The sequence below is a fragment of the Lepisosteus oculatus genome, chromosome 12, assembly GCF_040954835.1.
Source record: "Lepisosteus oculatus isolate fLepOcu1 chromosome 12, fLepOcu1.hap2, whole genome shotgun sequence".
NCBI lineage: Eukaryota > Metazoa > Chordata > Actinopteri > Semionotiformes > Lepisosteidae > Lepisosteus > Lepisosteus oculatus.
In genome coordinates this window covers 7,389,134-7,413,072 of record NC_090707.1, presented here as the reverse complement: position 1 = coordinate 7,413,072, position 23,939 = coordinate 7,389,134, and the positions used below count along the sequence as shown (strand labels likewise).

General features: G+C 53.8%; 2 protein-coding genes across 6 annotated transcripts; one reads left to right on the top strand and one right to left on the bottom strand.

Moving 5' to 3' along the window:
• Positions 1-1,109: 1,109 nt before the first annotated feature.
• armc8 (armadillo repeat containing 8) lies at positions 1,110-14,980 on the bottom strand. 4 transcript variants are annotated; one of them, XM_069196310.1, is made up of 22 exons: positions 14,836-14,980; positions 11,015-11,091; positions 10,647-10,718; positions 9,763-9,905; positions 9,341-9,438; positions 8,815-8,907; positions 8,296-8,376; positions 8,109-8,184; positions 7,831-7,921; positions 7,248-7,308; positions 6,853-7,053; positions 6,400-6,495; positions 5,829-5,911; positions 5,478-5,559; positions 5,169-5,255; positions 4,468-4,560; positions 3,881-4,030; positions 3,388-3,483; positions 2,996-3,091; positions 2,671-2,743; positions 2,262-2,355; positions 1,110-2,121 (listed from the first exon to the last, which is right to left on the bottom strand). In XM_069196310.1, the coding sequence occupies exons 1-22, from the start codon at positions 14,878-14,880 to the stop codon at positions 2,088-2,090; spliced, it is 2,022 nt and encodes a 673-aa protein (XP_069052411.1). In that variant the 5' UTR covers positions 14,881-14,980; the 3' UTR covers positions 1,110-2,087. The 4 variants fall into 4 exon arrangements, with proteins under 4 accessions (XP_069052411.1, XP_069052415.1, XP_069052412.1 ...); XM_069196314.1 differs by lacking the exon at positions 14,836-14,980 and adding an exon at positions 14,754-14,772; XM_069196311.1 differs by lacking the exon at positions 14,836-14,980 and adding an exon at positions 14,256-14,285.
• Positions 14,981-15,159: 179 nt separating this feature from the next.
• Positions 15,160-22,188, top strand: dbr1 (debranching RNA lariats 1). 2 transcript variants are annotated; one of them, XM_015358558.2, is made up of 9 exons: positions 15,160-15,242; positions 16,409-16,814; positions 17,361-17,485; positions 17,874-17,954; positions 18,247-18,332; positions 18,700-18,924; positions 19,908-19,985; positions 20,110-20,255; positions 20,607-22,188. In XM_015358558.2, exons 2-9 carry the CDS (start codon positions 16,618-16,620, stop codon positions 21,346-21,348), a joined length of 1,680 nt encoding a protein of 559 aa, XP_015214044.1. In that variant the 5' UTR covers positions 15,160-15,242; positions 16,409-16,617; the 3' UTR covers positions 21,349-22,188. The 2 variants fall into 2 exon arrangements, with proteins under 2 accessions (XP_015214044.1, XP_006636459.1); XM_006636396.3 differs by lacking the exon at positions 15,160-15,242 and adding an exon at positions 15,543-15,791.
• The last annotated feature ends 1,751 nt before the right edge of the window (positions 22,189-23,939 follow it).

The following is a 23,939-nucleotide window of genomic DNA, read 5'->3' as shown; positions in this document are numbered from 1 at the left end:
AACCAGAGGCACGGTTTCAGGATAGGGGTGTACACGGGACAGATCGCAAACCCCCTACGTCTGCGCTAAACTGAGCAGCTGTGGCAGCCAGCTGTTCATCTTTCAGTATCTTGACAACAGAGTGCGGGTCAGCTGAGCATGTTGCCAGTCTTTCTGCTACACAGAAAGAGAGGCAAAGTACAACCTCTTGTCATGGTCCTGGAAATTTTGCATATCAATCATGAGTCTAGTTGTAGCTGTATTGCACTTTTTTGTGATCAAAGGATCCCAAAGCACTCAGGCAGAGGGGAAGACTCCTCCACGCATCCCTAGAGTGCAGAACGCACCTGGGGTACAGTGCAGTCTGTAAGAACAGTGACACCATTGTTGTTGTTCATGCTCCGTTTCATTTTAAACCCAATGTGCTGGAGTATAATGACTATGAGGTTAAAATAGGAGGACTATGTATAAAAAGGGCTGCGATTCCTCTATGGTTCACCCAATATAGAACGTAAATCCCCTTGAATTAAAGCTAACACTCTGCACGTTAACCTCATAGCCATTGTTTCATTTTAAATCCAATGTGCTGGAGTACAGAGCCAAAACAACAAAAATGGTGTCATTGTCCGAATACTTACAGTGCACTGTACATGTGGCAGCTGTTCTGTTCAGTCGGAGGAGTGAGAAATGGCTTCAGTAGAGCTTTAGGAAGGCCAGACTGGAATTCGCCCCAGCATGCCCAGTCACTATCCCGAGGCATTGCATTGGAAACTCTGGTCAAAAGGCAAAAGCGCCCCCTACTGGTCCACCAGCACCATGTGTTTTCCCTGAAGGTCTCTCATCGCCATACTGACCAGGTGCAAGCCTTGACTGGCTTCCGAGATCATGCAAGATCGAGCTATGAGATGGCTGCGCTACTCAGGCTTGATGGTCTTGTTATCCAATCTTGCAAGCTGTTCTGCAGCAAGACCCTAAAGAAATGCTTGTGAACATTAGTTCAGGCCTCCTGGCTCTCCTTCACCTGCCCCCACCCTGCAGATCCACACCTGCCCCCTTTCTTCATCCATCAGGGCTTTAAAAAACAAAACAAAACAAAACAAAGGACACACCACCAAGACTGTGTGCAAATCTGGAGTTCATGTCTGCATATATTTCACAGAAAACATTCATTCTATTGGAGCTTCAAAAAGATTCAAATGGCAGGAGAAGGCTGCTTTAAAAAAAAAAAAACACAACAAAACAAAAGAGCTTCTCTGCCCCTGTGGTATAAACAGTCCTACTCAGTCACGGCCCCTCTGCCCCACAGCGGGCTTGCAGCCGGAGTCTAGGGCCCATGGGGGCCCCTGTTTCTGCAGCCGTGCCCTCTGGGTCTCTCTCCTCCTCCTCCCAGGAAACGCCAGAGGGGTCTTCACGGGACCCCCCCAAAAAAATACTTCACACACAAAGGAAAATGAAAAACAAACAAAAAAAAAAATCAAAAAATATATTTATATATTTTCGAGGTATGTGTCCACAAACAAAACACAAAAAAAAAATTAAGCAGTTGTTTTAAGTTGTTAAACTTCCTCTCTCACTTTACCAGAACCTCTTAAAATAAAATAAGAAAAACCATAATTACAATAAAAAAATTAAAACAGGGAGAAGATCCTCCCCACCCATCCTCCGCTTCTCAGTCCTCTCCAGATTGTCCCGAGCGCTGAGCTCAGTCTCCCCCTCGCGCTGTCCCGGCGCCCCTCACCCTCTCCCTCCTGCAGGAGGAGTCCACAGCACTAAGCCCTCCAGGCCCCCAGGGGGCGACTCTCTCTCCGCGTCCTGCCTTTTCCTTCTCGGCTGTCTCTGCTCTCGAGGAGTACAGAACAATCTCCCGTTGGAAATGAAAGGGAAAAAAAACTGAGTCTCAGATCCCACCCTCCCTCGAGAACAGTGCCTCTCTAGAGCCGAGGGAGCACGGGCGGTTTTTTGGGGGGGGGAGGAGGGCAGGGAGGGGGGCCTCTTGCGCCGCAGCTCAAGGTGTCTTGTGCAAAAAAAAACCGAGGGTGACCTCTCTGTGACCTCCCAGCGACCGCTGGTCGAGCAACTTCCGCCTCTTCCCGCGCGGCCCCCCCGTGTCACGCCAGGTACTGCTGCATGGCCGTCTTCGCTCTGAGAGAGAAAGGGCACCATCAGCGGCGCCCTCGCACCACGCCTGCGGGTCACGGGGCGACGACAGAGACCGCAAGACCTTTGCGGGAGACTTGCGGCCGTGGGGGCGAGCGACCGATGGGGCGGGAGGCGGGACTGACCTGTCGCAGAGGTTGGGGTCAGAGGCCTGTGTGAGTTTGTGGAGGATGTCGACGATCCCCATCTCCCGGAGCTTGTCCTGGCGCTCTTGAGAGCCTGGAGGCGGGGGAGAGAGTGTGACAAACAGGTCGATTGACAATTCAGGGCAAGAGCAAGAGCAGGGAACGCGCTAGGATCAATCCTGGAGGAGGAGGAGGAGGAGGAAGACTACACCACTGAACAGAAAGAATAGTCTGCCATCAACTCCCAAATCGCAGCCCTCTCGCCGTGTCTGCACACATGCTGAGGGGCAGAGGACTCGCATGAGGAGGAGGAGGAGGAGGAAGGGAGTGAGAAAGGTGACAGAGGAGTTAAACAGGGTTTGGCCCCTTCTGAGCTGTTTGCACCCCCCACCCCCTGCGCAGAACTCACCATCCTCCTCGTTCCAGATGAGGTTGGAGATGCAGAAGGTGGCAGCAAGTTGAAGTTTCACATTCGAGTGCCCCTGACAAAGAGAGAGAGAGAGAGAGTCAGGGTGGGACACACAGGGCGACCTTACTCCCGGCCCCACCAATCCCCTCCATTGCACAGCTCTGCTACAACCAGCACCCTACTGGCTCAATAATCATGCAGGATTAACGTAGCAATGGAAAAAGCTGGTTGTAACAACAATGCCACCCTGTCGCTCGCAGGCGTGTGGAACAAAATTCAGACTTGTACACGCCTGCGTGAACACACACACGCGCTCGTCCAGTACCATGTAGTATTTGATTTTCTGCAGGATGTCGTCATTGGTCATGATGAGCTCCTTGGCCGTGTTTCCATCTGCTATGTTGGCCAGGATGCACAGCGTCTGAGAAACATGATGGATACGCAATCACTTTACTTTAATTATAAAAGACTTAAGAAATAAGCATGTAAGACTCTCGATTGTATAGCAATCCCAAAACAGCAGGCTCCTGTGTGCATGCAGGACAAGGCAGTTCTAGTTTGTTCCTTTATTCGGAAGCAAATTTGCAGAGAATTGTAAAATTAAATGCACGCACACATATTTACTCCTCCGTTTCATCAACTTGCACAAGAATGGACACCTCAGCTTGCAAAACCTGGGATGCATACAAGGTGTGATTTCTGGGGGCTCCATCTCACCTGCTCCTTGACCTCGACACTGTGCTCACCCTCCAGGATGAGAGTCACCGCCTGCATGATCTGCTTCCCATGGGAGCTCATGATCTGATCAATGTGCTGCAGAGAGGCAAGACGGAGGTCAGGAACGTCTTTTTCCTTTCAATCAACTAAGAAGTCAATCCCACTGCATGGGATAATAAATACAACCCGTTTTCTCATAAATTATATCTCAACCACCATCAAAGCTACACACTTACTTGTGGGCGTCTCTTTATCCCTAGTCTGTCAGGGTTAAGTGAATGCATCAAAAAAAAGTCGAGCATGCCAGTCGGTTATGTTTAAAGCAGTGTTGCTCAGCGATTACATCAAGGTGACAAGGAGATAATAATCCTTTAACTGGAGAATAAACACTTATACAGCAGGGCATGGAGTCAAGAGCCCACAACCCCTACTCTTCCACTGCTGCTGTGGAGCCAGTCAGGGCGCCTGCCAGCGTCCCAGTGGGGGTACCCACCGGGCGCGTGGACAGCAGGTTCCTCAGCAGCCCCAGCGTCTTCATCAGCACGTTGGCATCGGGGTCGGACAGCAGGCGGAAGAGCTGCTCCGTGCCCAGCGCGCGCACGATCTCGCCCTTCACCTTCTGCTCCGCCTGGAAGGCCATGTTCTGCGGGAGGCGGGAGGGAGGGACTTTTAGGAGGTGGGAGACGTGCAGATATACTCCATCCACATCAACAAAGTCCCAGAATGTCAGAGGTCCTCCCACACAAAGGAATGCAATTCTTGACCAATCTAAAAGGGTAAACTGTTGTTATCAACAAGCTGAATACATCTATAAACTTTAAGGAACTAAGCTCTGCGGCCCCTGCAATCGTTTACATTGGTGTACCTTGATATAACCATCTCCCTTACAGCTATATCGATCCTTTAATTAGCAATTATAGAATCACAGATGGCACCTAAATCGCATAATGGAGTGGATTGGAGGCTCTGCAAACTGAAAACAGCCCCCTTAGCTTGCAGCTGAATCACAGAAGTGAAATGCCATGTCCCCCACCAGTCCAAATAAGAAATAACCAGGGGGTTCAGAGAGCATGACCTCACCATCAGCGCCCAGATGCCATTGACCCTCAGCGCAGGGCTGTCACTCTGTGTGAGGCTGCACAGCAGCTCGATCACGCCTGACTCCAGGATTGGCTGCAGACACCACAAACAGGGGTTAATGCAAGCACACACACACAGTAACCAGAACACCACTTGTACATTAATGCATCAACTGCAATAATGGGCAGAATTCACTGCAGAGTATCTTGCACAGAATCAGTGTCCATTCTGTGGGAGGAAGGGTCTTATAAACAGCTAGGTTTAATAGAGATGCATAATACAAACTCCAGTAATAAAACAGCAAGCACAAACCCAGCAGTATCTGATGGTATCTGGCCCATGCAAAAACCCATTATCTATACCATGTCCACAGAAATAATGTATAAACTCTTGATCCGTTTCATGGCCCTGAGAAATCTGCTGTAGAATTCTGGCCTGGGACCATTACTCCTGACCTGGCTTGAGTGCCTTTTAAACAGACACCTGCTGTATGCAACATCTCAGAAGTAACTGCCTGTTCCTGAAAATGTTATGTACAGCACTGTGCCATATTTCCTAGGATTCCAATACAGTTGGTAATGGTCACTCATAAACACCCACTCAAAGCAATAACAGAGTGACCAACGCTGCACCCAGACTATAAAACTCCTCCGACTTGACTTCTGCCTAAAGCTTTCAGCTGCGCTGTGCCTCCCTCTCACCTCCTTGCTGGGGGAAAACTCTAGCAGCAGGTTGCATAGTGTGGAAGACGCCATGACTAGCACCTCATCTGGGGCGTTCTGCAGGAGCTGAGAGAAAAGGAGAAAGAGATGTCAGGGATATCCTGAGCTGCATGTAGCAGTAAGCCATGCTGTTGCACCTACTTATAATCTGCAGCTGTGAGACTCACAGTGGGGTCTCACCACGTTACTGCTTTGGTCCTGCTACAATCAGGCCACTGCAAAGGTCAAAAAGTGCTTTCACCAGGTGTGGGAGCCTCCTGTGGCCAAGGCCACCCTACACACACCCACCTTCATCAGAGGCTTCCACACCGCATGGTCATGGAAGCTCGTCCGGAGCTGCTGCACCGAGCGGGACAGGGAGTGCAGGCACCTGGCGGGGAGGGACAGAGGGATGAGGAGGAGAGGAGGAGGTGGAAAAGGAAAGCTGCGGTGAAAGAGGAAGACATGAACAGAGAGCACCGCAAAAAAAGTTGCGATTTTATTTCTTAATGGGGTGTTTGCCTTTGTGATAGATTTCTTGCCGCTGTTCCTCAGTTACACAGTCTACAGCTGTGGGCCACTGTCCCTGCTTCAGCATTAACTCAGATGTCCCTGGCCCCCTAAGTCCTCTTTGGATGGGAGTTGGGAAGAGGGGCTTACCTGACTGCTGATAATCGCACCTTGATGCTGGACTCCGAGAGGCCGCTGACGATCCGGTCCATCATGTTCTCGGTCTCGGTGATCTGAGGGGGGGGAGGGTGCAGAGGGGTGAATAAGGTCACCCCGCAGCAAGGCTGAGCAGGGGGGGTGAACGCAGTTCTGGGATCCCAAGCAGGAGGTTTGGTGAACTAGGTCACCCCGCCAGGAGACCAAGCTGGGGGAGAGGGGGTGAATGAAGTCACCCCTCTGGAAGCCCAAGCGGGGGGTTTGGTGAACTAGGTCACCCCACAAGAAGACCAAGCCGGGGAAGAGGGGGTTAATAAGTTCACCCAGCAGAGAGACCGAGCAGGGTGGGGTGAATAACGTCACTCCAAAGGGAGCCCAAGCAGGGGGGTGAACACAGATAAAAACACCTCACCAAGAGACAGTGGAGAACGTGGCTTGAACAGCACAACGGGATGGATAAATCTAGAGATCAAGAGAAGTCCTGGACTGAGGAGGCCCAAACTAACTGTTGGACTTCTCTTGCCTGCCCGTCACGCGGCTAGTCCCCTCCTCCTGCCCTACTTGCCTTCTTGCGGATGTCCTCGTCGTTGGCGCCCAGGGACGCGTAGAGCTTGAAGGCCGCCTGGCGCAGCTCGTGGGCGTGCTTCAGGTCATGGTCCAGCTGGGGGAGGACGGGAGAAACACACAATTAAGAAATAATCCAGAGGTCCCCAGCCCTGGTGTCTTCAGGTTTTCCTTCCAGCTCTGCTATTAATGACGCCCTAAACTGATTTACAAATGTGACATTTTGTCTTGCCTAGGACAATTACTAGATTAAGATTTGAGTTTACAGTAAAATATTAAATGTGCAGTAACTTGAAATGTTCAGCTTTTTAGAAAACCCACAAAAATGTGACACTGGCTATTATGAGCTTCCTGCGCAGAGTCTATCAAACTGCTTCTAACCCCAACAATAGTGCGGTTCTTGCAGGCACCACACGGTAATCCATACAATGGACCCCGCCCCTCCCTCCCTCACCCGTTTGATGTCCGCGATGGCACTAGCAGAGCTGGGGTATTTGAAGTAATCAGCCAGCATGGTGATCAAGTGGTCGGTGATGCTGGCAACTCGCTGAAGCTCCACGTCGGGCTCGATGAGGTATGCCAGCGTCTCGGCGCCCTCAACTCGTTCCTCCAGCAATCTCTCTTTACTGCACATCCGCACCAGACACGGCAGGGTCTAGGCGCGGGAGAGCAACAGGTTATCACCCAATCACACACGCTGACGCATGCCTTCGTGCGCACACACACACCACAAACACTCCACCATGACAACTGGGAATACACACACTCCACACCCCTCACAGAAGGTCACACAGACGGACACACTCACACACTTCCACCCCCAGTTTATAAAAAGGGGGCCACGCCCACCTTCAACACGATGCAGCTGTCGTCTGTTCTGATGGCTCCTGCTCTGCACATGTACGTTAGGCTGTGGGAGACGGGGGCAGGAGAATCATTAGATATACAGGAAGACAGTAACACACAGGGGTTGCATCACAAATCCAGCGGCCGCAGCCTATTGCCAATGTTCTTCTCCCTTTCCTCTCCAGGTGAAGTAGACGGTTGCTTTTGTGAACAGCGCCGCCTTCTTTAAGAGGCTTCCACTACTGACTAAAGGATCAAGCTCTATCACTGCGGAGACCAATCCTGACTTGCCTGCAGGGCTACGCTGTAGGTGCAATAAGACGGCTGACATACTGATCCCCGAAAAGGACTGGGGACACGCCTTCTCCTCACAGCGGAGGACAAGAGATGACCTCCTACTGCTACAAACCCCTGTAAGGCCTCCTAGCCAGCTCCCAGCCTCTGCGAGCTGAGTAACCCCAAAGGCAGAGCGCCAGAGACCATTTTCTGCCAGAGCCCAGCAAGCAAGACAAGACACGGACAGCAGTTTCTGTGAAACAAGAGGAGAGCGAGGAAAGGCACACCATGGCGACTCGGAGCCACTCACCATTTGGCAGCTGTGAGCTGCATTTCGATGGGTTTGTCCCTTTGCATCATTCTGACAAATACCTGAAAGAGCAGCTCTCCGTCAACCAGCACTGCAATAACAAGAGAGAGCATTACAGCCGTGCACAGCACACATACGGGTTCATCCTCACAGCAGGGCAGATTCTCAGAACTGAAGGACTGTTCGTTGTGGGGGTAGAAAGAGAGAAAGTCACAGAAAAACCAAAGAGATCAAGAATAAAAACGGACGTACGGAGAGGCAGAAGCGCCGGGACTCACCATTCACCAGAGTCATGGAGACCTGAGAGTTCTCGTAGGCCAGAACTGAGAAGCACTTTAGTGCCTGCATCCGTACCTGAGCAGCAGAGGGAGAGAAAGAAAGAGGCGGATGAGACGTCAGGCAGACGGACAGCGAGGCAGAGCCAGCGAGGGACCTGGGGGGTGAACCCCAGGGCAGGCGTCTCACCTTGTAGGACGAGGAGATAAGAAGGTGAGCGATGTTCTGGATGGCGCCATGGTTATACAAAATTGTTTGATGCTCAGGGGTCTGGAAGATGTCAGACAATTTGATAAATAGAGAGCCAACTTCTTAATAAGTTGGCATACTGAATGTTCTAATCTACGCAACAGATGCAGATGATCGGCAGATCTCTTTATCATGAATAAGCTCAGTGCTGATTGGTTCATTAGCCTCATTGTAATAAAAGACTAACCGGTTGGCTCAAAATTCTTATAATAGGCTCTCTGTTGTCTTCTACATGCTAGTCAATTAATCTGTTATATACTAGTCACTATACAGTAAATCTCTTAAGAGACTGCATTCCACATGAATATAAGGTGCTGTAAAAATACAAATGAACTGCTCGTTATCCAAAGCTGCTGTTCTATATGCACAAAGGCACAGAAGAGGCTTCGAAATGCGCGCATCGTAGATGGAGGCAGCCACGATCTCGCCTGTAAAGACAGCCGCCCCTGGCCCCCGGACCTTGCAGCAGTGAGAGAAGATCTGCGTGATGTACTCCTGCGTCCGCTGCGACCGGCTCAGCAGCGACATGAGGTGCGGGATCACAGTGGGGTCCTACAGGAAGACAGACACACGGGGCAGGCGGGGGTGTGAGGGCGGACCTTCAAGGACTAGGACAAGGCCTAGGCTGCAGTTATGTCATGTGACCTTCTGAAAGTGACGCCATGACTCTCTTCAGCACAGAAACATGTGGCAGCTGTCCCGGGTTGAGACTGGGGCCCCTGCCGAGTTAAACAGGTGATGGAAAATAAAAATAAAAAAGAAAAAGAAAAAAAAAAACCTTCAAGGACTTTCACTTGGAACAATCAGATCACTGTCGTTCCCTCAGCATGGAACAGCTGATTCAGGTCAGTCCGCAATTACACTCAAGACAGACAAGACCAGGCCACAGGCCGAACCAGCGTGCGCGGGCTGGCCGAGGTGAGTGCCTGCCGGGGGTGCCCGCCAGAGGCGCGTGGCACCCCCCCCTGCGGGCGCGAGGACCCACCGTGTAGAGCAGCTGCACGGGCGTGACGGGGCTGATGAAGACGGTGCGCAGGCAGCGCAGGCACGCCTCGACGAAGGGCAGGTCCTGGCAGAGCAGCCCTGCGGGGAAGGGAGAGTCGAGAGTCGAGCGGCTCGGCGCGGCGCAACACAGAGGGACGCGACGCCCGCGCCCCGCTAACCCCCCGACCGTCTCGTCACCCCTGCAGCTGCAACCCCACGACAGGGGTGGGGTTGCACCCCTGTAGTGGGGTCGGCGGCGGGGATGGAGACAGACTGGCCAACGGGCCTGGCTGGAAGAGAGGGGGCCGCCCAGCCCTGCTCTCGACTCGCACGCGTGGGCTCTCTCGCGCTCTTCAGTCCTCCATCTCCTCCTGGGTGAGCCCACCCCTCCCCTCCCGCCCGGGGCAGGCCGCGGCGCCGTACCTTGGAGCAGGGCAGGGATGATGTGGCAGTCGACGAGCGACTTGACGTTGTTGTCGGTGCCCATGGCCAGGCTGCCCAGCACCACGGCGCACTCGGCGCGCAAGGCCGTGCTCGAGGAAGGCTGCTGGAGCAGGTAGAGCAACCTGAGAGAGAGACGGGGAGACGACAAGGTTCTGGAGCAGGGGCCCCGGACAGCCCAGACAGCGCCGAGAGAGCTACAGGTCTCACATCACCCCCTCCCTCCTGTGCACTGGACTTACGACATGAAATCTGATCCAAATCGACGTGTATAAAACAACTGAGGGGAAAAAACTGACCGCTCTCAACCTCACAGTAAAGGGAGAAAGAACATTAGCAAAATTTACAAAGAGCTTAATAAATTATATTTCCTTTCTTAAGCTGATCACTGCGTACAACAACTTGGGGGACCCCCCCCACCCCCCGAGTGCAGTCCTAGCTCAGTGGGGCATCTCTTCACACTAAAAAGGACAAATCCTGCTCAGGGATTCTGACGTTTCATTCACTTAAAAACAGGCAGTACAGGGTACAGAGATAATACAGGTGATGGGGTAGAGAGAACTCTACCACAATTAGAACAACCCTCTTAGTTTCATTAAGAAACCAACAAAGGGTGCACAAGGTGTACAGAGGACACCCTATGCTAAGGTGTTGCAAGTGTGAAAAGACTACAAGCAGGTCTTTTCACAGAGTTAATCATAAACCCATTATACTGACACTTTCTTCAGTTGTGTTGGATGTCTCTTTATGCATGATTTAAAAAAATGGACTTAGTCCAGTTCTGCACTTTTTATCCCCCGGACAGAACGGAACCAAGAGACAGGGGGAGCAAGACCGACTGGGCACGACGAGGAGGGTGAGGGTACCTGGGCACGGCTCCCAGGACGATCAGGTTGGCTTTCTGCTTGTTGTTTCCGATGACGGCGTTCTTCATGTCACTGCAAACACACAGAGCACAAGGCAGACTCAGTCTAGTCCCGTTCCACGGTTCTTAAGCTCTTTAGATGGACTCGGGCCTCAGCGAGTTCATAAGAGCTGCGTCCCCTCTGTCTGTCAGCCAGGACATGACAAAGTTGTGCTTTAAAAATAAACACGGCAGCATAATAAAGGACATGCAAGTGATACCCTTCTGCAAGTCTGAGCAGAGCAGGGCCCGAGATAAAAATAAGAGCGTGCTGTGCTTAAGCACCATGAGATCACACACACACAGACACCCACACGGCGAGGTACTCACATGACTCCCTGCAGCACTTTCTGTGGGTCAGGGTCGAACAGTCTGTCCACATAATGGCGACTGGTGGCTGTGACCTCCTGCATCAGGGTAACATGCAGACACAAACAAGGAGTCAGTTTCATTCCAGCCCACACACAGGCCAGTCCGCTCCAGTCAGCTCCTTGGCCAGTCCAACTGGAAACCAGAGAGGTGTCAGATTTCCAACTTCTTCCTGAGCCGAATACGCCGGGCATCCCTTTCTCAGGGACACCTCGTTCCCAGAACTGTGGGACCACAGGTGATCCGACCTGCTTGCAGGTAAAAAAAAAAGAAAGCTCCAGACGTTTTCCCACTGACATGCAAAGACTTCCATCTTTAAATTAGTCTAGAGATCCTTCAAAACCATCCCATAAATGGCTACTGGCATGAACGTAAAAAGCAAGTCAACTCCCTGGATAACACAGCTTTTGGTACTGAGGAGAAGAAATTACCCATCAGCTGCTTATTAAGAGGAGGGATGTTTCATGGAGCCCATTAGCTGATCTGACCGACTGCCCTTTACAGCCACAGTTGAACCACCACAGCCACTGGTGCTGTGTCTCTTATCAGGACACGCAGGCCCGCCGACTACAGCATGCAGCGCCAGCATTGAGGACTCATATGGTTTCTTACAAAGCGGGATTCCTTAAGGATCAACCCCTATCGGATACCGGATTTTTCAAAGCTTTAACACATCTGCGCACGGAGACGAGTGAGTTAAAAAAACCAACTGTTTGTAGAAGACTGCAGCGCTCATAAAACCAGGCAGGGATTCGATCGCTCTGTGGTGAAGTCTTCCTACCGACACGGACAGCTCACTCGCCGGAGCCTGAAAGCTGACAGACTCACAGGGTGCTTCTCCAGACTCTACACGCCGGCTCCTGGTTGCCCTAACCCAGGTGGGGTGTGGCCATCATGCCTGCCCTGTCAAGCCCCATGTCTTCAGGACGCATTAAATCACCGCAGTGAGGCTGCCCTCTAGCCAAGCCTTAAAGTCTTAGAGATGATGACTTGATTACAGATCCCATGATGAGAAACAGAAAATACTACCGAGTCAAAGTACAGCACGGCTGTAAGGCAGACCTTTACCCCAGAACTGGCTACGCCTTAACATGAAGCTTTCTGCAAACTAAGCAATTAAGGGATTAAACCAAAGGGGAGCCTTACATATTCCAAGTCTCACTATAGCGCAGGAGCCCACCACGTGCTGTCAACTAAACAGGAATTCCAGCTGAAACACCAACTCGGTTACAACCGCTGCCTCAAAGATGCGCTGGGGCGCTCCGCGGAGGGTTTCAGCACACCGCCGCGCTACACGGGGAGCAGCCACTGCAAGAGCACAGAGCACCCCGGGACTCTCTCGGGGAGCCTGGCTGGAGCACCCCAACAAAGCACAGCAGTGTGCACCTGTCCCTTACTGGGCTCCGCAGCCCTGCTCACACCCAGGGTCAGCCCAGCACGAGCGGAGCTGACTCCACGCTGAAGGGCAGGAAGACTGAGGGAGGCTCACGGCGTCTCGCCCTCCTCGGAGCCTCGAGTCTCATGGAGACGTTCACCGGGAGCGAGCGCCAGCGGCCGGCCAGGAGCAGGGGGCGGCTTGGTCTCGTTTCCACTGCGGATAACAAGGAGCTGTCCCGGGAATCCCAGTGGAGGGGAAATGAGGACGGACCCCCGACTGCTCCCAGTTAAACACATGGCCACTCCCATAAAGCTGACATTGCAAGCAACAGCTGGGACACGTACACAAAGCACAATCACTCATCGCATGCCAAATATAGATATTTTTTCCCCATTTTCAAAGACATTTTAAACTCCTGCGAGCACCTTCTAGGCTCCCTTATCGATCCTGCTTCACCGGCCCCTCAGACAAAGCAGCGCGCACAAGCTTTCCCACCCAGCGCTCGGTGAGCAAAGACTGACGACAGAAACCGCTACCCTCACCCCTTATCAGGCTCCGCAACACGCAAAGCTGCTCATAGGATTATAGCTACGATGCCGGGGGGGGCAAAGTCCCAACCACGAATCACACAACTTGCGAACTGAAATGAGACTGGTTTACAGACAGAAAAGCTCCAGGAGCCCCGCAACCCCGCGCTGGTCGCTGCCCGAGGACTCTGGGGGACCCCTGCGTCTGCTGATTCTCGTTCCAACGGGCCGTTCATTACTAGGGCTAACCGCTACCAGTCATTGATCGTCTAAGTCAACTTTTTTTCTGCATCCAGACCTCGATTTCACCAGGAGCGAGCAGCTGGAAGACAGGCTGTTCTGGGGCAGGGCCTGTGCCTGTCGATGCCCTGCGCTCCTATTCACAGGCTCGTGCGTTTCAAGTTCCTGTTTGAGGCCTCTTTGCCAAATTTGTCTTCAGCTCTTAAAAAGCTGTAATTGTCCTGAACGCTGATGGAATTTGGGTTTCAGGACTGTGTGAGCTGAACCAGGACCAAGTGGACTTAAACAGAAGGAAAAACACTGACTGACTGGAGGGGGGGGTGTCCGTCTATCATCAAGTGATGAACTATTAATAGTTTAGTCAGAAATAAATGAGCAATGTATAAGTTAGCACATCGGGATCGGACTGCCCGAAGGCCCGGGTGCTGAGGTTGCGCTTGTGTAGCTGGTGACGTCCGGAACAGAAAACTAATCCAGCAAGCGCAACAGTTTAGCACTGGTGATGAAAGGCCCAGCTGGGTCAAAAACCAGCAGAGCACCGAGGCACTCCAGTACTAGGACCGGGACCCACAGCAGAGCAGAGCGGTCACCGTCCCTCACAGCGAGGCCGGCCAGCCCCGCCGCCTCACCTTGCCCTCGCTCGGCAGCGACTTCACCGGAGCCCCGAAACCACACTGCTCCACCTGCGCTACTGCTAGCGCTACACTAACGCTGAGCGTGCTCGGGTGATTGATTTTAAATCGTTCATATTGATTATTTCAGCAAGACCGCACACAGACAAACTTTGCTCTCGCTCAGAACGACCTGTTATAAATCATAACTACCGGCGTTCAGTCGTCGCTGCTGTGAGAACGGTAACAACTGTACCGCCCCCAGCAGAGTCCGCTTCGGTACTTTGACTCCGCTCGATCGCTGCTCCTTGGCAGTAAGGATCTCTTACAACACACGCTCCAGCGATCGCCAGCAGGGCTACAGCCCGACTCCTGAACACACTTGGCAAAGGCAGTAGGCGCTAGACCGCTCTCTTTCTCACGTCCGTTCAGACCGGTACCTGTACCGGTGCCGGCTGCATGGCTGCGCAGGTGTTTCACGCTGGCCGGTGTCCCGCCTGCTCCAGCCTTTTTTTTTTTTAAATAAAAGTTCCCCAAACAGCGGGAAACATCCATCAGGTCCCAGTGCTGAGCTCACACAGCGCCTGGACCCCGACTCCTGATCCGCTCCAGACTTGTCAAAAAGTGGGCGTCACCCGTTTCAGCCGCCTGCCTAGACACTATTGACACACCGCAGGAGACAGAGACATAGCCAAGAGACAGCAACTATCCGTACAGCAGGCGGTTGGAGCATAAGTTCCGTTTGTTTCTGACTGGCATCACCTATGCCCATAAAACACCCATCAGGCTTCATCCACGACAGGCACCGCACTCGGGTTTGTGGCGGAGGATCATGACAGACATGACCGACCTGTTTTGGACCTCATAAATAACCACGATAAACGTACCCCCCCTCCCCTGCCCGGTACCCAGGTCTAACTGTAACTGTGGCCCCCGGCTCACACCGACGGGGGCGGCCGGAGGACGGCTCGGTCCGGCTGCAGGTGGGCCGCGTTTCTAGAGAGAGTGGCGGAGGGTAAGACTCACGGACAGCACGCTGATACGGAGAGGGGCCTCCAGCAGGCACGCCATATCTCTTCCCCCTGACGAGCGCCCCAACCGGAGCAGCACTTTCCACACGCTGGGCCTCCCGGAAAAAAAAGCGCTTCCAGTTCAGGGCGAGGGTAGGGGGGAGTACGCAGGGGGCAGAAAGGGGGTTAACTACCCGTCGAGACCATGTCTCGGGTCCCCGTTTTTTTTTTAAATCGAAAACCCTCCCTGCTCGTTGCGATTATCGAAAGTTAAATTGTAGATTAAGGAGGAATTAGTTTGTGTTTTTTTTTCCAGAGAAGCGCAGTTGAATTTGCGTTTCGCTTTGTCGGATTCCACACTGCGGAGTCTCGAACTAGTTAATCAGCGAGAAATCCCAATCAAGGTCAGAGAGATGAGAACAGGTATTTATTTCGAAGAAAAATACAGATTTACTAATTGATTAATTTTACGTTTTTTAATTCTTACAAGCGTTGTCAATACCATTTTGTTTCTTTGACATAAATGGTTATTGTGTTCTCAGGTCATTTAGAAACCAAGAGTATAATGCATGTGCCCTTAATCACAATAATGCCTCCTTATTAGTAGTATAGTAGCAGCGTTTTGAATCAGGACCAGATTGGCTCAGCTATTGATATTAATGTAATCTGTCAGAGCGGTCACGACATAGCAGACCTACCGGACGATTACTCTACCCTTTCAAACTAAGGAACAGTCTACGGTACAGTCCCTCCGGGAGGCAGCAGTGTGGAAAGTGCAACCTTCGGATACGGTGGATATATTTACTCCACCAGCGGGCCGCTCTCAGGGCGCATGTGCGAATGTTTTGAGTGCGTAGCGGCTGGGAGCTTCGGGTCTGAGGTGCTATTATTTTGTGTGGCGGGGGATTCCTGACCGGCTGGACGTATCTGAAGTCCGGTTTGGCGGCTGCCTCAGCGCTGATCCTACACCAGGTGGGTGCGGGTTGTGTGAGGGCGCCCTGAGAGGGGCCCAGGTGCGCACCGCCGGCAGCTTCAGTGCAGTGTGTTAACAGTGTCGGTAGATCGCAGCGTTAAGAGGAATCGGCTATATCAGCCCTCGTGTGAATTGAATGTTATGACGTTTGACCACATCTTCTGTTTACCAGCGATTGCCGATTGAGTCAACTTGACGGGGCTTCGGTTTAGCACGCTTTTCGCCCCGGAATCGTGAAGGCGTGTGCGACAGAGTGACAGCGGCTCTCCGGCCGGGAGAAGCGCGCTGTTTGAAGGGGTACCGTGTCGAGCAGCGAACACGTCATGTGGGCTAGGAGCTGGTTCCTCTGAAGGGTGAAGTGCTGTTTGCACACAGGCCACGAGGATGCACCCAAAAAGGGGGAAAAAAAGGCTATGTCGAATGTAGACAACTTATTTGGGAGTTGGGGACGGCATATCTATACAGTATATACGAGACTTCACGTACTGGATACCGTAGGTGGCGAATGCCAGCTCCAGTGTTTCTATCAGCGTGATGCAGAAATTAAATCTCAGAGGAACTCGACTCTTGACGTGGAAAAGTGATTTTTTTTTCTCTTTCTGGTTTTCTTGTGAAGACGAGGTTTAGAGCAGGCCGGCGGCCTCCCCCTGTCGTCCCTCCCCTGCGCTCCCGCAGCGCCGAGGGCGGCCCTGTGTCCTCGCCGTGCCCGGGAAGACCGCTCGCTGGCCGCGGGGGTGCTTTCCGATGCGGGGCTGACGGCGCCGGGGAGAGAGAGAGAGTGAGCTTGCCTGTGTCGGGGAGCGCGACGCGGCCCCGGCCCGCGCGATGAAGATCGCCGTGGAAGGCTGTTGCCATGGAGAGCTGGATAAGATCTACGAGACCATCGGCTACCTGGAGCGCCGTGAGGGGGTGACGGTGGACCTGCTGCTCTGCTGCGGGGACTTCCAGGCCGTGCGCAATCAGGGGGACCTGAAGTGCATGGCTGTGCCCCCCAAGTACAGGAACATGGAGGGCTTCTACAGGTCAGCCCCCCTCATGCATGCTTGCCAACGTGCTGTAGTGTGTGTGTGTGTGTGTGTGTGTCTAGACCCAGGCAGCAAGGCAAGACAGATGCTGCATTCATCTTGCACTCCCTGGAACATGAAACTGAGCTCCTGACTCTCTGTGGTCATTAAAAATCCCAGGGTGTTGCTCGAAAAGAGTAGGGGAGTAACCCCGGTGTCCTGGCCAAATTTCCCCCTGGTCTTTACCCATCATGGCCTCCTCATAATCCCCGTCTCTGAGCTGGCTTCATCACTCTGCTCTCCTCCCCACTGAGAGCTGGTGTGTGAGGAGAGTACTGGCGCATCATCCAGGTGGGGCTGCACACTGGTGGGGGTGGAGGGGATCCCCATTACCTGTGAAGCACTTTGAGTGCAGTGTCCAGAAAAGCGCTATAGAAGTGTAGGGATATTAATAAGGAGATCATTCTGTAGGATACCGAGTGGAAGGCAGGGATGGATCCAGAAGGCGATGAGATTTGTAACGGGACTCTTTCTCCTTGCTGCGCCTCTCTCCCTGTCTCTCAGGTATTACTCCGGAGAGAAGAAAGCCCCCATCCTCACCATCTTCATCGGGGGGAACCACGAGGCCTCCAATCACCTGCAGGAGCTGCCGTACGGGGGCTGGGTGGCCCCCAACATCTATTATCTAGGCAAGTCTGGGCTGTGTTTCGTGGCACACTGCACATGGGCTGCCACACCCCCCCTGCACTGCACTGTGTTAATACCACTGGGGCGTCTGCACTGTTAAACCGCTGTGGCTGAAGGATCTGCATCTACCAGTGTTATTACGCATTTATCACTGTGGGGTTTGGACTGTGGTCTGTTAAAGCACCTGTACTGTGCTGACCGGCTTGCACTGTATCTTCCAGGGCTGTTACACACAGCTTCAGTGTTACTGTGCGACTGTGTCTCTTTGTCTCTTGCACTCTGAATTTGTCACGGGGGTCCTGATCTGCGTGTCGTGAAAGCCCAGATTGGGTGTGGAAGCCCAGGTGCCTGATGGTGCGTGGTGGCTGATCGACTCCCCTCTATCCACAGGCTACGCAGGAGTGGTCCAGTACAGAGGGCTTCGGATCGGGGGGCTGTCGGGAATCTTCAAGTCGCACGACTACCGGAAAGGTGAGCCCTCCCCACCTGCTACCGGGGGCTTTCCCAGTAGAGCCCATCTCACGGAAGGAAATGGAGTTGATTCGGTCCTTCATCCGGGAAGTTTCAATCTGACACCCCACCCCATGTGCTGTCTGAGCTGTGCCAGGGTTCTGGGTTGTGTCACAAATCGGAGAGGGCTATTCGACTCCTCCGGCTCGTTTTGGTCATTAGTAGCTTATTGATCTGAAGCTCTCCTCCAGATGTTTCTCGAAAGAAGCCAGACTTCTGGGCTTTAACAACTCCGTGCCTCTTTGTGTTGCAGGTCACTACGAGTTCCCACCATACAACCAGCAGACTCTGCGCAGCGCCTACCACGTCCGAAATATCGAAGTCTTCAAGCTCAAACAGGTGCCTGGGCTGGGGCAGCCTTTCTGAGCCGAGCTCAGCCGAGCCGAGCCCCAGCAGGCTGGAGGGGGGTGAACTGTGGGGAGCTGATTGCTGCTCCTGCTTTGTTAGCTGCATGGCTGGGCCAGCACGTGCTGGAAAAGGCACCAGACATCAGACGGGGGTGGGTGGGAGGGAGGGGGGCTTCACTCTTTTAAACTCATGCACCCCCATCGGGTGACCTGCCTCACCCCATTACACCCCCCTGTAGCGTCTCCCTCAGCCTTTCTGCCGGCTCGCGAACAGGGGTGCGAACAAACCTCCGGCCTCTCCCACCAGCAGGAGGGCGTGCTTACCCTCTGCGCTCTCTTTCCCGTGAACTCTGCTGCAGATCCGGGGGCCCATCGACATCTTCCTGTCCCACGACTGGCCGCGCGGCATCTACCACTACGGCAGCACCGAGCAGCTGCTGCGCAAGAAGAAGTTCCTGCGGTCGGAGGTGAAGTCGAACTCGCTGGGGAGCCCCGCGGCGGCCGAGCTCCTGGCCCAGCTGCAGCCCAGCTACTGGTTCTCTGCGCACCTGCACGTCAAGTTCGCCGCTCTGATGCAGCACCAGGTCAGGGCACGCCAGGGCGGGGGGGGCGGGGGGTGACTCCCTTCATGCAGGGTCACGGGCGCCGTGGCTCTGTCCTGCTCCGGGCGTCGATCCAGGCGACCCCTCTCGGACCATCTTGCACAGGAAACTAAGGCGCTACAGTCTTTGTAGTCGCCTGCATAGGAGATTCACGGAGCAGAGGAACGTCAAGCAAGCATGGTACAATCCTGGAAGAGGTTGACAGAGTCTGCCCAAATACATGGCAACACAGCACAGGGGCACCAGTGGAAGTTATGGGGAGGTGTATTTCAGTACGTCTATATTTGCGTTTGGGAACAGGGAGCACACTTCTTTACGCAGAGCGGGGTGGGAGTGGGCAACAAGCTGCCCTAACTAGGCCCTTGAAGCCAAATCCCTGAGGACATGTAGGACTCGGCTGGAAGGGGTGCTGGGTTTCAGTGAGTTACTGGCAGCCAAGCCGGTGTGAGCGAGGCTTCGGGGAGCAGAGGGGCTACAGGTTTGCACCTGGAGCAGGGCATCGCCCTCGGCTCTGGCTGGGCAGTGTGTGCGTGCGTGCGTGCCTGCGTGCCTGCGTGCGTGCGTGTGTTCTCCGCCTGCCCCAAGCTGTACTGGAGAAGATGTGCATCACTCTCAGCGTGGGGACAAGCTCTGGGAAAACGTCCCCAGAAGGGTGGTCGCTCCTGACAGACGGGCAGCGGGGGGACGGTCTCGCGGCCTCAGTAATCCCCATACTGGGGCTGCGCGGTGGCTCGTCGTGTAGCGTATTGGTCTGCGGTCGGTGAGGATCCGTGTTCGCGATCTCGATATTGACCAAAGTGCCAGGAGTGCTTGCTTCGGTTCCGTGTTTGCCCCTTGCGGGGCTGCGTTTGAGCGGCGTGCCGGCGGCCTGACCTCCGTCGGGGGTCTGGGTGTCAGGTCTTGACCGAAGCAAGCCGCCGTGTGGCGCCGTGTTGACGGGCTGTGTTCTGCCCCCCCCCCCCCAGCCCCAGAACGACTCCCCTCCCAGGACCACCAGGTTCCTCTCGCTGGACAAGTGCCTGCCTCACCGCGACTTCCTGCAGGTAGGAGAGAGAGACCGCTGCGAAGGCCTCGTCTGATCGCGGGGCGGCGCTGTTGAAGGCGGTGGCCGTGGCGCCGTCCCGCGTGGAGCCCGCCCAACCCTGCGCCCCCTGCGTGTGCTTTCAGATCGTGGAGATAGAGGACCGCCCGGGGGCGCCCGAGCAGCTGGAGTACGACCCCGAGTGGCTGGCCATCCTGAAGGCCACGGACGAGCTCCTGAACTGCACCCCCTGCAACTGGAACACCCCCGAGAACAACGGGCTGCACTCCCGGTGAGAGGCAGCGGGGGGCGTCGCTCGCGAGCTGACACGCCTTGCCAGCCCCTTCAGCTGCTTTGTCTCGCCTTCCTACACATTTACATGGCTACCAAGCCTACATTACCTACCTCTCTGATCTCATAAGGGCTTAGCTTGCCTTCAGATCTTCCCATCTTGCATCGCTGTGCACCTGCTTGCCTTACCTGTCTTGCCTGATCACCTCGGTACTGTCTCACCTCCTTTGCCAGCCCGCCATTTATTCAGGGCTCAGATCCTGAGCCCCCCTGTGACGCACTGCGGCTGATTCTCTGGTTTGGGGTGCAGTGTGGCTGAGCCGCCCTCTCTCTTGTCCCCCCCCAACCCCAGGTGGGACTACACGGCGTCGGAGGAGGCCAAGCAGGCGGTGGTGAGGGAGCTGGGCGGGGACCTCCACATCCCGGAGAACTTCAGCGTGACCGTGCCCGTGTACGACCCCAGTCGCCCCCAGCCCCAGCTGCCTCCCTGCTACGCCCTCAACCCCCAGACCACGGAGTTCTGCGCCACGCTGGGGCTCACGGACATCTACGCCCGCGCCGGGCAGGCCGGGCGAGCGACCGAGGAGCGGGAGGGCGAGTCGGAGGAGGAGGAGGACAACCAGAGCTCGGGCAGCGCGGAGGAGCCCAGCGAGTACCCCACTGACTCCTCGGGGCTGTCCAGCTCCTTCAACCCCGACGAGATCACCATCGAGGAGGAGTGGGAGGAGGAAGAGGAGGGCGCGGGGAAGGAGAAGAGTAAGGCCGCGGGTGGCGGCAGCCTGCCCGCGGACGGGGAGACCAGCCCGGCCCCCCCAGCGATCGGCCGCCTGGTCCTGCCTTCCCCCCGCACCCCGGAGGTCCCCCTCTTCTCCCTCGACCTGCCCCCCGCCGCCTCCAGCCCCGCCCCAGCTCCCCCGCCCTCTACAGACGGCAGCCCCAGCGAGGGGGGGGGGGGGCCCCTGCCGCCCCTGCGCACCCCCAAACGCACCAGCGGGGAGACTGGGAACAGCGGCGATACCGGCAACACCCCAAAAATAAAGCGCAGGAACCAGACCATCTACACCGCGCAGGATGACGAGGGCAGCGAGGGTTAGAGGGCGCTGGGGTGGGGGGGGGCGGCTTGTCGCGGGTGCCTGAGCGGGGAATTCGGGGTTCAGTAAGGGGGGGGGCGGGAGTGTAGCTGGAGGGCAACTCGTTTTGTTTCGACCGACACTCGTCGGCCCCTCTGCCACTGAGCCCCTCGTTTTTTAATCTGGGGTCTGGGTTGTTCTCGGGCTGCAGAAGTGGGCGTGAGGAAAGTGGGGTACCCGAGCCCCTCGGGTATGCAGGACACCAGCCGGCTTTGGCTGCACAGATGACCTGTCCTTGGTGATGCAAACGCCTCGACGGATCCCCCCTTCAACTCGCTGCCGGTCTCGGGCAGAAACGGGGAGACCCGCAGGCAGGTGGCGTCTCTGTGCTGGGTGGATCTTGAGCTGCAGGCCTCCGCCTGCTGTAGGACAGGACTGGCTTCTCACTTTCGACTTGGGTGTTGAGCGAAGCAGTCGGAAATTTGGTTTTAGCGAAATGGGAAAATCTTTTCCACATTGGAGAAACTGTTTTTGGGGTGGGGAGCAGAAAGCCCTTTAGTTTTAGACCCAGTAAACCATGGGAAGTTGATTTAAGTGAGTCTGTGAGATGCAATAAACCTATTTTTATTTTACCTCCATCCCCTAAGCCAAGGGCATCGGATTGTCCAGGTTTGAAGTGTGATGTCGCCCTGTATGCAGTTTTTCTCTTTTTTAATTTGGGTTTTATTTTCATAGCGTGTATCTGTAAGATGTCAGGTGATCTGACCTCCTTGCCATTTGCGACTGTTTTCTTTCCTTTTTTTAAAAAAGATGTGTTCAGGCTTGGAGACTTTTACACAAATTAAAATGATTGGATTTTAAGAATGGTTTTGTTGGTGTTTTTTAACCCTTTTATTTAATCTGTTCATTTGTAAGTAGGAAATGAATTTGTAAGTTTTTTCATTTGAAAAGTTGAATCTACAACAGATTGGCTTTATTAGACCACCATGCCTCAGCTCTAACCACAAGCCCACACTGCCTCTCTCTTTCTCTCCCAGTGCCTCAGCTCTAACCACTTGCCCACACTGCCTCCCTCTCTCTCTCCCAGTGCCTCAGCTCTCACCACTAGCCCACACTGCCTCCCTCTCTCTCTCCCAGTGCCTCAGCTCTCACCACTTTCTCACAGCTCTCTCCTAGTCAATTTGTTTTCCCCTGCAGTTAAAAGAACTAGACAAAGGATGTTTACTGTACACTAGTTTTAAAGCTTTTAATTAAAGATGGTTTTTGACTTCATCAGAACAATTGAGTGCCACCCTGTCCCCTGCAGTCTGAAGGATCGGTGTGAAGCGTGGTCCTGTTCTGCAAGACCAAGAAATACAATCTGATCCAATCCCTGACGCCACTGGCAGAGTCTCTTAACTCTCACAATCCAGGTCCTCCTGGCCAGTGTGGGTTCCACACAAGTTCTACATTAACTGACCCCAGATTTGATGAGCAATTTTACCATGTGGGAAACTTTTTTTCCCAGTTTTTTAAGCAGTTTTTAGGCATGCAGAACAGACCCAGCAGATACTGAGGTCAGGCGCTGGAGTTCCCTTCTTCATACTCCAGTGGGGCTCTTCTGTGGCCCTGCTTCTCCAGGGTGATGGAGGCCTCAAAGCTGCCCAATTCTTTCTCTGGACTAGAGCTGTGCCTGCACCTCCCTTCTGAACCCCGGCAAACCATTTTCACTTTGTAATCAGTTGAGGGATATCTAGGGAGAATGTCTGAAATAATTTCTTCAGAAACACAATACCTATTACTGATGTCCATTTAACAAATATCAATTAAATTACAGGTTTAAAATATTTAAAATATTCTAAGGCCCAATCAGCCCTGTTATGTCAAGCTGCTGATTCTGTCAAGTCTTCAGGAGCAGAGCAGGTGACCCAGCCCTTTTCATTCTGTGCAAAAGTAATACCGATTGACCGGTTTACAGTCTCCTGCATGGTATTGCTTGATACTTTGCAAATCTAGAAACAGAAAAACAACAGGCACTTTTAGAGTGCCACGTGTAGATGCTGAGGCCGAGTTGCCGATCGTGGTTTTGAGCTCTGTTCTCTCCTGTTGCAACAGCACGCCCGTGAGAGCAGACGCTGTACTGTGTCCTCTCTCGGTCTGAGCTGCCATTTCTGTAAACCTCTCCTGTAACTCATTAGCCAGGCAAATGTAAAACTGGTCCACCCTGTGAAAGCATTCCCAGTTCTCTGTAAAAAGAATCACGCACGTCCTTAAATCATCACATGCAGCACAAGTCATGCGTGTCCAGCTGAGCCAATAATTAAATCAGTACTAAGTAAAAGGAGCAGCTGCAGGTGGACCCATGGACAGCAGGATTTGTGCCGTGCAGGCGTAGGAACGCATCTCCTGGTTTACAGCCAAATTTTCCATCACTTTGCACCAAAATGGGTGGCGCAGATCCATAAAGGAACAGGTAAAGGAACTACGACCATCTCAGTTTAAGGACAGGTTTTAAAGACACACAATGGACAACTGCAAGTGGTCACAAGCTGGAAGCTTGCAGGGATGTTGTTGTGCGAATCCAGCCTTCGAGACCGATTGCCACGTCGTTCGATTGGTCGTGGATAATCACTTCT